Source organism: Sardina pilchardus, chromosome 19 (genome assembly GCF_963854185.1).
Source record: "Sardina pilchardus chromosome 19, fSarPil1.1, whole genome shotgun sequence".
Taxonomy (NCBI): domain Eukaryota; kingdom Metazoa; phylum Chordata; class Actinopteri; order Clupeiformes; family Clupeidae; genus Sardina; species Sardina pilchardus.
Genome location: NC_085012.1, coordinates 15552753 through 15566709, shown reverse-complemented (window position 1 = coordinate 15566709; position 13957 = coordinate 15552753). Strand labels below are relative to the sequence as shown.

Sequence of the window (13957 nt, the reverse complement as noted above, 5' to 3'; positions counted from 1 at the left end):
TCACACGACAAACACTAAATGTGAAACAGCAATCTACTGTATAGGCTTATAGGCTCCACATAAAATTCCGTACCAGGCTTTGCTTTTGCGATGCTCTTTAAAGCTAAAGCAGTGCAGATTAAGACGCTAGTTTCCTCTATCATCCTAAATCATATTGGACCTGCGAGAGTGAACTGAGATCAATAAAGCAGTCTCATTTGTTTATCTAAGCTGACTTCTGCAGGTGAACAGGGAAATGCATCCTCTCATCTGATACTTCAGTAGTTATAGATTATTTTCCCCGTGAACTGCGTCGAGGGGGTTGATTTAAATTCCTCATCAAAGAGGAGAAATGATTGCTCTGTGGACACCGAATGCTGTGGTGCGTTAGAGTGGAGCCTGATATTGTCTTGCGGAGGGTCTGTGTTGGGGCGGTGAGGGAAGACAATGGTAACAGTGAGCTCTGGGCTCAGGTCCTGTAGCTGAATCACAACCATATTGGTGAATCCCAGGCTCCTTTCATATGCTTAGCTGAGCCTCCGCCAATGCCACTAAGGGGGGACAGACAACCGCTTTCTCTCTCTCTCTCTCATATTCCAAAATAAAGATTACATACATAGTTTGCAATTAGCTAGGGGGAAGGCAATTAGCTCCCTCAACATTCTAATTGATGTTAATGGCTGAAGACTCTTTATATAAAAATATAAGGGCTCTGCAGAGGATTACCACCAGGAAATGGTTTTGCTGTCGCACTATAAAAAGATATAGCATGTTCATATGTATGAATAAACCAGTAACGGGGTTTATGGGCGCTTGCAGGCAGGAGCCAGTCAGGGTTTATGATCTATGGATTCCACATTTACGTTATAATAGTTTTTCTTCTTATTGTTATTATTGCAGTCATTGGGTCAATCATTTAGACTGAAGTCAATTTAGGTTTGACTAATCATACCTCTTATGCAGACCAGCAGCACCATAAATCAAGCAGCAGTTGTTATTTCAGAGAGCACGATTTGTAAGCACAAGACAGCTCTCCAGTTATTGAAATGATCTGTTGTTTATTAACTTGACTGTCTCTTAGGTCAGAACTTCAGAAGATGTCTGGAGACCATAGCTTGTTTAGCACGATAGAGAAACTCTGCCCCCCCCCCCCCACCATCTTCGCCACAGAGTTTTGTGGCTGACCAGTTCTGTTTGTAATTACAGAGTGCGGTCTTGGAAGGAATGTGAGAGTGGTGCTCGAGGTTTTAGGCTGTGTGTCCTTGTGGCCTGTGTGTATATATACAGTAGTGCTATCTAGCGGTCTTTAAAGAACCACACTAGATCAGTTCCAGACTTCTCCCCTTTCGCTTTTTAATTTTTTCACATTCCCCCTTTTCCCTGTTCACATTCACATTATTACACTTTTCCTTTGCCTTAAGACTGGGCAGTTCATGCCAAATTCCGCAGCCTTGCAGAATGTGCACCAACGAGGGTTTACATGATGTTTGGTTTGTCAGAGAATTCACCATATTCCCTGTGTGACATAATACTCATCTTTTGGATTGTTGTGAAAGCCAACCTGGTGGATAATAGTTATCAGTAGCTTGTTTAAACACTGAGAATTACGGCATCCTCTATTTGCCTATCGGACTGTCGTGTAACGGGCCAGTGGGTCAATGCTGTACTGAATACACTGCACTCCAGTACACCGCATGTAGTCACAAGACTTGCTGCCGTGGCTTTTAATCATGTGGTCAGCGAACCTCAGCCATCTCATGCGAATGGCCCCTGGGTCGAGTCCCTCAAGCCAAAATTACAGTTGTTGTGACTTCATTCAGCAAGTCCTCCTCGCATCCAAAATACTATTAGTGGCTACAGTCACCCTCGTCATTTTTAATACAACCTCAGTTATTGCAACTGGATGTTCTGGTCTCGTCTCATTGTGTTGATTGCACAATTCTCGCCACACGCCGATACAGACGTGGGACTATACCAGGTCTGTCACTGCTTGGATAGAGTAGGAGATTAGTCCCGCTAGCTCTCGCTGGAAAATAACCGACTTTAGTTTTTTGATTAAATGTCTTTCTGCCATAGACTTCACGGAAGGCACAAGAGACGAAGGCTTGTCAGAGCGCCTGTTTCACACTAAATGCACTGTTGATATTTGGTGCTGACCAGTCTCGAGTGGAGAGTAGTGTGTGTGGCCTTTGTTATAATCAACACTTGAGGCTGTAGCTCTAGGCTCTCTGACTGGACAGCGGTTCTCTGCATGCAAAACAGAACCTACAATATTTCAATGCTGTGAGAAAGCTTCAGAAACAGGACACTTCCCTGCTAGACATAGCAAATTAGTGACGACGTATGAAATATCACATTTATGTCACAATAACAGGCCATTCATGCCTAAAACAATGAATGGATTTTCAGACTGGATACCCATGTGGCTGTGAGTCACTTAATGATCCACATATGTTTGATGCACTGCACAGGCAACAGGCATTACCATTGCTATTGCTGAGACTCGTGCATTTGTTGATGCCGATGGTTAGATATTTAGAATATAAGATTTATGTGTCTTCTGGTCTTTATTCGTTTGTGACATTGTTGCTCAGCAAAAACAAATTGCTGCCGACAGATGTCACAGAGCTGTGGGCTTTCATAGTCTAGTGGCAACAAGAAATTGTTGAATAGAACATCAACAATTTTCTTTATCAACTTAGACATTGCTATTGCGACATTATTGCATAGCGAAGGTGAACTGGCACACAACTTGACCACGGCAACACACAATAGAACTCAAACTCCAGTTGAACTTTGAGTTGTTATCCAATCAAGCAACTATCTCTGCGCCATATGCATTTTTTTGAAGTCGCAGTAAACCCACCATTCCAGAAATTTTTAGTCTTTTGTCAAGTGATGCTTGTGGTCTGATCTTTAAATTGACCTATGAAGTCTATCTGTGAGTAGCCTAAATATGTTTCACTCTCTCCTATCCATGACTGTGCCATCAGAGTGGGTTTTATATCATCACATCCACTTACATTGTATGAAAAACTCTGTGATCGGGTTCTCAGACTTTCAGACTTGTTAAGGCATTCTGAAAGAACCCCCTTTTTTTCGGTCAGGTTGTGGATTTGACAGTGATTGGTGGCAGCCATAGGAATTGGATTCTGTTCTGGGCCAAATCTCCCAGGGATCTGGAGCTATCAGCCGCGCCGGCGACTGGATTGGGCCGCGAGTGGTGTGAGGCTGCTCCGAAGTGAGATTTTGGAGAGCGCAAAGCCTCACAAGTTCCAGAAACAGATGTTCGCTCGCTCTCCCGCTGGTCTGTGGAGCTGTCTGTGAGTTGGCAGTCTCTCCTAAGGAAGGAAGTGGACATGCTGGCTTTAGTGTACCAGTGGCTTGTGTGCTCTTTTTCCCTTTTTGGTTGCCTGCCGTCCCTCCTTCCCCTCCGTATGTTTGTGCCTCGAAAGAGCCAGGCCCGTTCCGTCTCCAAAGTGGAGTGCTACCGTACCTCTTAGCAGAGCCGTCAGGACTATGCTAGGGCATGTTCCGGCCCTCATGAACATATATACACATTGTACATCAATGGTAGCTAATGCTATAAACATACTACCCCCACATTCAATCTTCAAATGTTGGATGTCAGGGTTACACTTACTGGGGTCAGACGCTCTGAAAGGAAGAAATCACAAAAGACCTGTTGCCATCAAATGTATATGGGCAATAAACTAGAAAACGTTGTTGGTTTTATTGAAATTATATGGGCTGTATAATGTGTTGGCCAGGGGATTCTAGTTCTGGGCTGCTCAAAGGACCAGGTTTCTGAAGTCATGTTTTGATGGCATACTTCCTTTTGTGTTGCTGACATCTGCTATCGCCATTAGCCTTAATATCCCCATGGAAGCCTGTAAATAAAGCTGCTGAATGCAGATGAGGGCCCTTCACAGTGCCGGCAGGGTTTTAGTATGCGAGTGTAGTGCAGCGATGTGATCACACACACACACACACACACACACACACACACACACACACACACACACACACACACACACACACACACCGGCTCCATAGTATGTCGATTTGTGAGGGTGTTTGTGTACGTGTGCCTGTATGCGTGCCTTTTGTGTTTGTTTGTACATGTACATATGTATGTCTCTACATTTGTGTGTATGTGTGTGTTTGTGTGTGTGTTAATGTGCATGCTTGTTTAGACCAGTGACTGAAAAGGGCTTTGTCTGGGGGACGAGGCTATGATTCTACTCCCACATTTGCGGTTGCCTAGCAACCGTAATGCACAGATTGGCAAGAACATCTGCCGTATCCAGCGCTGCCAAATTTCTGTTGTATAGTAAACATGGCTCCATGCTCTTGCACTCCAGCAGAGAGGAGTGGCGGAGAGAGAGAGAGAGGGAGGGAGGGAGGAGAAAAGAGAAAGATCTAGTCCTCCTCCCCACTGTTTGCCTTTGGCTGCTCTTGTTTGGAGGGAGAGAGAGGGCCTTCCACTTTGTGGGCAGACCTCAGGGTGTAATCTCCAGAATGACCCTCATATCTGCGCTCGCAAGGATACACTGCCCTTGTCAAGAGTGCTGTTCTGATATCTCAAAGGGAAAACAGACATACTGAAGCGCTATGCTGTTTCCTTTTATTTACTGTCCATTTCAAAAACCATGGAATTTCATTTATACTCTCACGTCTATATGCGAGTCCAGCAAATGACCCCCTCAAAGACCCCTTCTTAGTTAAGACTGTCCTTGACAAAGACTTGTATGGGTTGATGTTGCTGTATTGGAATGAGCTATGGATTTCACTAGTCCTTAATAGGAACTCTCTCAGACTCTCGCTGATCTTCGCTGATGCGCACCACCTTGCTCTTTGTGGAGTCGGGATTGCTGTAATGACCTCATTTTGTACGGGAGATTTGGAGGAGTTCAAAAGTCCTCGGTGAATGAAAAGCCACAAAGAGCCTCAAACGCTCTGTCCCCAGTGCTGCCCTTGAGCCTCCCCAAACGATAAACGTTCCCTCCCATTAGCGGCTGATGCAAGGAGCCTCGCTTAGTCTGAAAACGCCAAGGGACACTAATGGCCGAATAATGTTCGAGATCTTGGTGCTATACGGTCTCTCCGCGGTCATTGGTGTAGTTTGTTAAATTTCGTTCTTCCTTTTTCATACTTTACAGTTATGCCATGTTGAGCCACCTGCTTTTGCTAAAATCCAGTTTTATGGTTTTAGATACTGCGTGCGTACGTGCGTGCGTGTGTATTAATTAGGTGTTAATGTGTAAGACTATTTTGGCTTCTTTTACAACACCTCACGCGTTGTTTAGTTGCCACTTCTGAAAGACCTGTGTGGACAAGTGAGTCATAGTATTTGCCCACTCCATCTCTCGAGCCTATAGATGTTTTTGGTAACCAGGAAAGACTGACATGGTTCTCCTCTTGTTGTGTGTGTGTGTTCTCAGGGCCCAGCCATGGAGAGGTGGACACCCACATGTGCTTGTACTACAACATCAACTGGGAGATGGAGAAGACCAACCAGAGCGGTGTGGAGCACTGTGAGGGGGAGAAGGACAAGCGCTCGCACTGCTACGCCTCGTGGAGGAACAACTCGGGCACCATCGAGTTGGTGAAGAAAGGCTGCTGGTTGGATGACTTCAACTGCTACAACAAGTAAGCCTTTGATCCTTTCGGTTACACTTCTTTCTCTACAAGCAGCTGTGTAGAAAATGTTAGAAAGTGTTAGATTATACTATATCATAATACCCCAAGTGTGCCCCCTCCATTATTTCAAATACAAATGCTTTTACACAAATAGGCCTTGGAAAATAACACACATTCACAAACAATGGTAGGTCAGGTATTGAGTGGTGTGTGATTACTATAGTGTTCCTTTTGTCCACAATTGTCTCTGCTCTGTGAAAGTATGAGAGATGCAGTTTACCAGAGGAAATAAGTGTCACAACACTTGAAGGTCAATACAGGATCTGTTTTAATGTCCGCCCATGTAATCTCCGTATGATATTTACTTCCCTTAGGCCTATAGAGAGAATGAAGATGGTCTGCACACTTAATAGCGCCGTTGAGCGATTCCCCTTGGGTCATACAACAGATGGCGTGTGTTCCCATGCACATGCATAATATCTGTAGAGTTTGGGAGCAATCTCGGGTCTTAATGAGTCACCCTTGACTGGCTGGCGTGGTGACTATCTTATTTTCGAGCGTGTGTCGACCGCTGAAAATAAGCGATCTAAGACAGGTCTATATTCTGTCAACATCTCATCAGGTGGTGGTTTCTTATGTTTAGGAAATTGAGGTCTAACAGCTGTATCTGAAACAAGGATGCAGCGGGAAAATTGATACCATTCATGTAATAGCGATGCGGAGTAGTGGGTTATGACCATTACATGGTTCTCATCAGAAATTAAAACATTATTTTAATCAGCTGTAAAATCTGTCAAACTTCTTACTGCTCCCTAATCAAAACATGCTGTATTGGTTTCATATTCACAATTATTCATAAAAGATGGTGGGGTTTAGTAGTGTATGCTTGTGTTATTTATCCCTATCTGTACACCAGGCATTTCATACCCTTTCATAATGATACAGTTAGTGGTATAGGTAATGCTATAGATTCTGTCCCCTCTTAAGACTGTTGACTCGCTGTTGGAGCTACCTGTGCACTGGCCTTCTAAACTCTTGTGCAACAACCAGTAATAAGAAGCCGTATTTAATGCATTGCCAAATGCATTTACAATGACATTTAAATGTCTCTTGAATATCCAATTGACAACCCCCCTGCTGGGCTATAAAGGTGGCAAATAGCCAAGCTATCTCTATGGAGAGCAAGATGAGCTCTGAGTTGCGGTTATGTTAGATTTTACACTGCTTCCCCGCTATGGAGAGCTATTTCCAGACCCATTCTGAGGGCTGAGATAAATGGTAGAATGGGAAGCTGAGGGCATCCCAGTATGCGCATAACAGATGAGGTATTGGAAGTTTCATTAACTAAAAAAAAAACAATTTTCAACATTGTTGTGTATTGGGAAGGAAAAATGCCTTGTAGATTGCTGTGTGCTTGAATTGATTTCTGTTAAAGTTGGATCTTATTGACAGCCTGAAGACATAAAAAGAAAAATCAACCTTAAAAGAGGGAAAGCAACTGAATGCAAAACAATCAGCCCTAATCACCACCTTCTGTGAGAGAAATATTGGTTAAATGATCCCACCGCTCCCTGTTGGACTGGTATCAAAGCAAAAGTGGGACAGTCACAAATGGCTGCTCCTTAAGAAACAATCTCTGGCTGTCCCAGGTTGCCTAATCTAAAGAGAATTGCTCTGGAAATAGCTCTCCCATAAGCCCCAGGTGTAGCCTTCACATTCCAAACATTCCTGACTAAACGGCAAGCTGAAGAAAGACAATTCCAATTAATAATGCCTTGTAAAGGTGGTCCGCTGGAAAAGATGCCATATTGTGTATCGGTGATAAAGACTGATTTGTCGTAACGCGCCAACCGAGTATAACTACCTTCGTAATTGTAAAAACGGGCCAACCTGGTTCATGCATTTGTGATGAAGATAATAAAGACCCCAAAATGGACAGTGGTCGGTGTGTTAACCCCCTGCTGTTGAGGGAGTTGATACCATCTCCCGCACTGAGTAACGTTTGACCCTGCTAATGGTCAGGCTGGGTCTCGCTGGCCCATCTGTCAGGGCTCCGGCTTTGCCCTCTGCTTTTGGCCTTACAAAGAGGACGAGGCCGCTTGCCTTGAACGAGTGGGCCGGTGCGGCGCTGGAACGCTGACGGGGCCCGGCGCTGGCGGGGCGGGGGCGGGGGGATGGGATGGGGGGGGGGGGGGGGAGTGCTCCGTCAGCACTACCGTCACGCCACGGGCCCGGACCTTTTTCCCAGCAGTCCCCAAGAAAGGTCAATAAGTCGTTTTCATTTGCCCGGTTTTGCGAAGAGGGGGCCCAACGGCGCGATAAGTCATCTGCGTGGCAAAGAGCGAGAGAAGGAAAAAAAAAAAAAAACCCCGACTGAAACGGGGATGAGCGAGGACTCCCGTGGCGTTAAGATAGGATAGTTTTCACAGGCGTCGCGGTCTCCCATGTGCACTCCTTCATGAATGTGGAATAATGTAATAAGAGGGCTCGTTTGGGTGCACACACGCGTGTGTGAAGAGGAGCTCCGCACATCACGGATGTCATAGATCATAAAAGCCGCGAGGAATCCTATTTTCTTTAAATGTTCTCAAAAGCGCCGGTTTATTATCGCCGGGAATATATTGCTCGTTCTGCGGATATAATGAAATATCAGGGGCAAGTCTGAGAGGATCCCCCAGTGCCAAAGCAGGGCTGAAACGGTTCTACCTGATAAGGTAACAACCGACTAGAGATGGCATAGTGTGCTTGAGCGCGGTAACTAGGTCAGGTGCTGTATGTTGTTGAATTCAGGCTGACACTTACCAATATACCTACGACCCTAACCCAGATTTTTCCCCCCACTTAAAAAATGGCCACAAGATGAGTTTGTGCTGAAGCGGTGTTTTTGCGTCTGGGAGCGCGGGGCGCGTAGTAATCCGTCTCCTCTCTTCTCCATGGCAACAGGCAGGAGTGCGTGGCCACCGAGGAGAATCCCCAGGTGTTCTTCTGCTGCTGTGAGGGCAACTCCTGCAACGAGCGCTTCACCCATCTGCCCGAAGTCGGCCAAGGACCAGGTGAGAAACTGCTCTGGACTGCTCCACACACACACACACACACACACACACACACACACACGTGGGTGCACACACACACACACACACACACACACACACACCCTCACCCTCATTGCTGCTCTGTGAGTGTCCCTCAGCAGCCCTTCACCTGATCAGGCCCAGCTCCGCATGGCCCCATGTGAAACAAAGACCCAGCACAAACCAAAGCAATCCCATCAGTTAACACGCTCGCTCATACGCCATTTACCAAATGCAGTTACCACGCAAAATGCCTCTTTTCTTTGCATTGATCGCATTAGTCACATCAGCTGGTGCCCAGATCTCATTTTTCTCCTTTCTTCCGTAATGTATTCAGTGATTACACGAGAAACAAATACCTTGAATTTCCGCAGCTGACGGCTTAACCCAGTTTGAGGCATTTACATTCACTGTTTAACATTAACTCGAATCGCTCTCCTTAGCACGGCTGTTAGAGGTAAACATGGGAGACGTTAATGTCCCCCCCCTAGTTCACACGGCAGCAGAGCGATAACTTCCTCCTTTACTGACTCTGTTCGGTGGCACTGTGTGTGACATATCTCTGTCAGGAGAGCCGTGCATCTCCCTTTTTTACAGTCTCCGGCCTAACCTTCAAAACCCACTGTGCCGAGCTCCGTATTCTAGTCGGGCTTTTGTCTGTATGACTAAGTCTTACATCTTTATTGCAATGAAATGACCCGACCAAGGAAAATCGAATTGACGTGACACGTTCTTTTGTCTAATCGCTCTCTCTCTCCCTGAGTGTCCGTGGTCAGTAATACGTGTGTGTGTGTGTGTGTGTGTGTGTATTCTCAGATATCAAGCCCTCCACGCCCTCCCTGCTCAACGTGCTGGTCTATTCCCTGCTCCCGGTCACCATGCTGTCCATGGCGCTGCTGCTGGCCTTCTGGATGTACCGCCACCGCAAGCCCCCCTATGGCCACGTGGACATCAACGAGGTAGGGGCCGCGACGTGGCCGCGCTTTCTGCTCTCACCCTTTTTTTTTTTTTTAATGTTCTCGAAGCGGAACACGCTGTTCCCTCGCGTCGACCCGATTTCTGTGACGCGTGTGCTCCCCGCGTCATTTTTGAGCTGCCCTCTAAACTCTTCGTGACCCTTTTAAATTTAATTATTTTGTGTTTAAAAGGCATTCATTGAATAGCTCACAGGTAACCAGGAGGATCACTCTGTTTTCCCATCTTACAGCAATGGTGCCACCTTGTGGTGGTTCAGTATTATTCCTCTGCAACTGATATTCAGTGGTTTTAGCTGTCTCCTCGGCGTAGGTCTTGTTTGGCTATTGTTTTTCATTGTAAAAAAGGATATTCAGCACACAAGATGACCTATCCATCATTTGATTATTGAATTAATCATTCATGCACCATGTGTGGCTGTCAACAAACCATTCAGCCACGCTGTGCCTTCCTAGATAACAAACAGATATTTTCTCCGCCTCTACTGTCGGCCTCCTTCCCGGAGTGTTCCTGTTTTTGTATGCATTGCACATAAATGTTTTATGTATCGCACATGAAAACAAATTCATGTGTGCTGTCTTCAGAAAAAAAAGACTAAGCAAATCTCTGTCAACTCGGGGCTGGCAAATCTCTGAAGACGGATGATTTGCAGTGTCAGCGCTCAAGCGTTTAACACAGTTCAGTCCAGTTCAACAGTGCACTCATCCTGTAGGTTCATTCAGTTTAGTAGTGGACTGGAGGGCTGACGCCTGATGTCTTACTGCACATTGGCTACCCATGTTCTGATTGCGCTGGCCTGACTCTTAGGCGGGGATCACGTTATCCAGCGACAAGCGGCAGGTTTCTTATTCTCTATGGTTCGGCAGCGGACCGTTGACAACGCTGGCGTAACGCTAGCGTTGAATTTACTGAGTGTTGAACTTGGTTAGACTTTGAAGCGCAACGCTCGGCTCATCAAGGTCAATTTTAGAATGTTCAGTTATTTTGACCAATCCGTTTCGTCTAAGAAAGTTACCATAAACACTGTCTAGTTACTAAGTTGCGTAGCGTAAGTTAGAGTGTTTTGAGTTATTATGGTCTGAGTGTGTTGAGTTACGCTTGCCTCTTGCCACTTGCTAACGCCTCACCCATATCTGCTCCAACTCTTCACTTCTAATTCCTTGTTGTTCCTCATGTTCTCCAGGATCCTGGCCTACCTCCACCCTCTCCACTGGTTGGACTCAAACCCCTGCAGCTGCTGGAGATCAAAGCCAGGGGTCGCTTTGGGTGTGTGTGGAAGGCTCAGATGATGAATGACTATGTAGCTGTGAAGGTCTTCCCTATTCAGGTGGGTGCAGTTGCATGAAGCTCCATGTGGAACCTATCTTTTCATTAGAGTTGGCCAATTACACAGCCTCTATGATCCCTCTTCCTGTCCTCCCCTCTCCCCTTCTTTTTCTGACTCCTGTTCTTCAGTTACAGTTACAGTTCTTCAGCCATTAATGTGTTTGCTCTAAGGAGTTGTTACTGGATTGCTTTCAGGTGTTTTGGCCTTAGTTTCTGCGTTTATGGTCATTATTAGTGGTGCTTAATGGAAACAGTCTGTCTGTAACATAATACGGCAGGGTGTACTGGATACTGATGTACTAGATAGCAGTACAATACAGATTAGAGTAGTTAATGTATGTACATTAACTGCGGGCATAACCATGTAAGTGGTCCAACTAAGTGCAATTAAAAACTTCAATCCCTGTAACACATCTGTCTATATTGACCTTCCTACATTTTTGATGTCTCACACTTGCGTTAAATTAAAACTGGGTTAAGTTGTTTTTGTTATTCTTCTCCCACTGTTTTGTGTACAGGATAAGTTGTCGTGGCAGAACGAGCGGGACATCTTCATTATGCCAGGGATGAAGCACGAGAACCTCCTGCGTTACATCGCTGCAGAGAAGCGTGGGTCCAACCTGGAGACAGAGTTCTGGCTCATCACGGAGTTTCATGAAAGGGTAAGTAGCACTCCAAATAACTCCCTTGGTGCCACATATAGGAAAAAAGGAAAGAAAAAAGAAACACTCTCCCTCACTCACAGGGATGGTAAACCCAAGAACTCATTTTGGTCTGATGACTTCCCCTGTGTGTACTCTGATGAGGGAGCAAAAGGTCTAATTGCTGTGTTACAGTGAAAAGCTCTTGCTTTAAGCTTGTGTGCTGCAAGCCCATCTTTGAGCCAGTTTGTTCATCACCAGCTACATAAAGCTTAATAAACCAAGCAGGCATAGTCACCAGCTGTGCTATACAAGGAGGTCTTCTTGAACTTTGACAGGCCCTGAGAGAGCTAAAAAAGATTTTTTACTCTTGTTGTTTTCTGTCAAACTTGGGGGTGGTGATACGCTTATGTAAAGCTAGTAGTTATATTAGAAGCTAAATATGATTGCTGTGTTTTGTCTTAAGAGTTCTACAGACAGTCCATCAGTATCACTACATATGCTAAGATGCGTGTGTGTTTCCCTCTCTATAGGGATCCCTGACGGATTACCTGAAAGGGAACGCGGTGAGCTGGAATGACATGTGTCACATTGCGGAGACTATGGCCTGTGGCCTGGCCTACCTGCATGAGGACGTGCCACGTTATAAAGGAGAGGGGCCCAAGCCAGCCATCGCTCACAGGTACACAAAATATTTCTGTTTATAATTGGAACCTTTGCCAACCCCCTCTGATGGTTTTATCGTCGTCATGTGTTTGTACACAACAGACAGTCTGTTGGACGCAGGTTGAAATGCATGTTGTTTAACAATAAATAGCTTATTGTGGTGTTTAGTCTGTGACCAATCTTGTCTAGAATCGGTAGACTGTCAGCTCAGCCGTGTTGTTTTTTTTGTGTGTCATTTTAGGGACTTCAAGAGTAAAAATGTCATGCTGAAAAATGACCTCACCGCGGTCATTGGCGACTTTGGTCTGGCCGTGCGGTTTGAGCCAGGGAAGCCACCCGGAGACACCCACGGCCAGGTGAGTCCCCCCATCTCCACCCAGATGGCCCCCGCCGTACTCTCCTGATGAGTGGGGTCATGACATTACTGTTGCCTGTTCTTGTTCTTGCAGGTGGGAACCAGAAGGTATATGGCACCTGAGGTGCTGGAAGGAGCCATTAACTTCCAGAGGGATGCCTTCTTGAGGATAGACATGTACGCCATGGGCCTGGTGCTCTGGGAGCTGGTGTCACGCTGTAAAGCAGCCGATGGTAAGGACTGGAGTGTACAATTGAGACTGCCGACGGCAACGGCAACTGTTCAGTTACTTGCATATACATCAAATGTTTATATTTATAAGGCTGGAATTCACTAATCGTGTGGCTGTGCGTTGTAACCGAGGCTACCTAACTTGTTTTCATCACATTGAAACATCATGTCTTTGAATAGTGTGATTAGTGAATGCATTGCACTGCTAGAGGAGAGACAGTATGGTAAGGAGGCTGTTGAACGCTAGACCTCAACATCATGTTAGTGATATTTACAGCGTCATGTATATTTGGGCTTGAAGGCATATAGTATTTACACTGTGGCAGGATTAATCCTTCACCGGCTGAACTCTGCTCCTCTATCCTCAGGCCCTGTAGATGAGTACATGTTGCCCTTCGAGGAGGAGATCGGGCAGCACCCGTCCCTGGAGGACCTTCAGGAGGTTGTGGTTCACAAAAAAATGCGGCCAGTATTCAAGGACTGCTGGCTTAAACACGCTGTGAGTAGACTCCTGCTTCATTCCTGTTATGACCCTGTGATTTCTTTAGTGGTTTCACAAGCAAGCAATCTTAAATATATAATTGTGTGCAAGCAGGCTAATAGAAACGTAGAAATGCGCTATCACACTCTGAAGGAAATACCGTGGCAGCCTTAAAACCACAGTTTAATGTTAAACCTTCCTCAGATGCACGTAAAAGTGTGTTATAGGCTGCCAATGGATCAAAGCTGACATAGTGCTAATTGTCTGGTTTCTGTTCAAACATAGTCTTAGTCTGGGACAATCTGAAAGACTGCATTTTCTGTGAATTTAGAAACTTTCCGTCATTACATTCTGTTTTTAGAATACATGGAAGTTAAATACGGTGTTTGAAAGAAAGATGTGCAGTATATTCTCAAATGTTAGTATGTTTGGTGATAGAAAGCCTGGAGTCCCACAGTTTACTCTTTATAATGCACATATCCAGCACATTGATGGTAGGAGATAGACACCCACCATGACTGTTGAGTAGTCTGGTGGAGGTTTGCAAACCAGATAAATTGTCCTGTCAGTCACATTGCAGACTATTTTT

At 45.4% G+C, this 13957-nt stretch overlaps 1 protein-coding gene across 2 annotated transcripts in view; it reads left to right on the top strand.

Moving 5' to 3' along the window:
- The window catches only part of LOC134065909 (activin receptor type-2B-like), a 43076-nt gene that overhangs the window by 22712 nt on the left and 6407 nt on the right, over positions 1–13957 (top strand). For both annotated transcript variants that reach the window (XM_062521027.1, XM_062521028.1), the window contains exons 2-10: positions 5424–5631; positions 8566–8675; positions 9510–9652; positions 10852–10995; positions 11513–11656; positions 12169–12317; positions 12543–12657; positions 12751–12889; positions 13256–13386. In XM_062521027.1, coding sequence (XP_062377011.1) covers positions 5424–5631; positions 8566–8675; positions 9510–9652; positions 10852–10995; positions 11513–11656; positions 12169–12317; positions 12543–12657; positions 12751–12889; positions 13256–13386 — 1283 coding nt within the window. The remainder of the gene's footprint in view (positions 1–5423; positions 5632–8565; positions 8676–9509; positions 9653–10851; positions 10996–11512; positions 11657–12168; positions 12318–12542; positions 12658–12750; positions 12890–13255; positions 13387–13957) is intronic.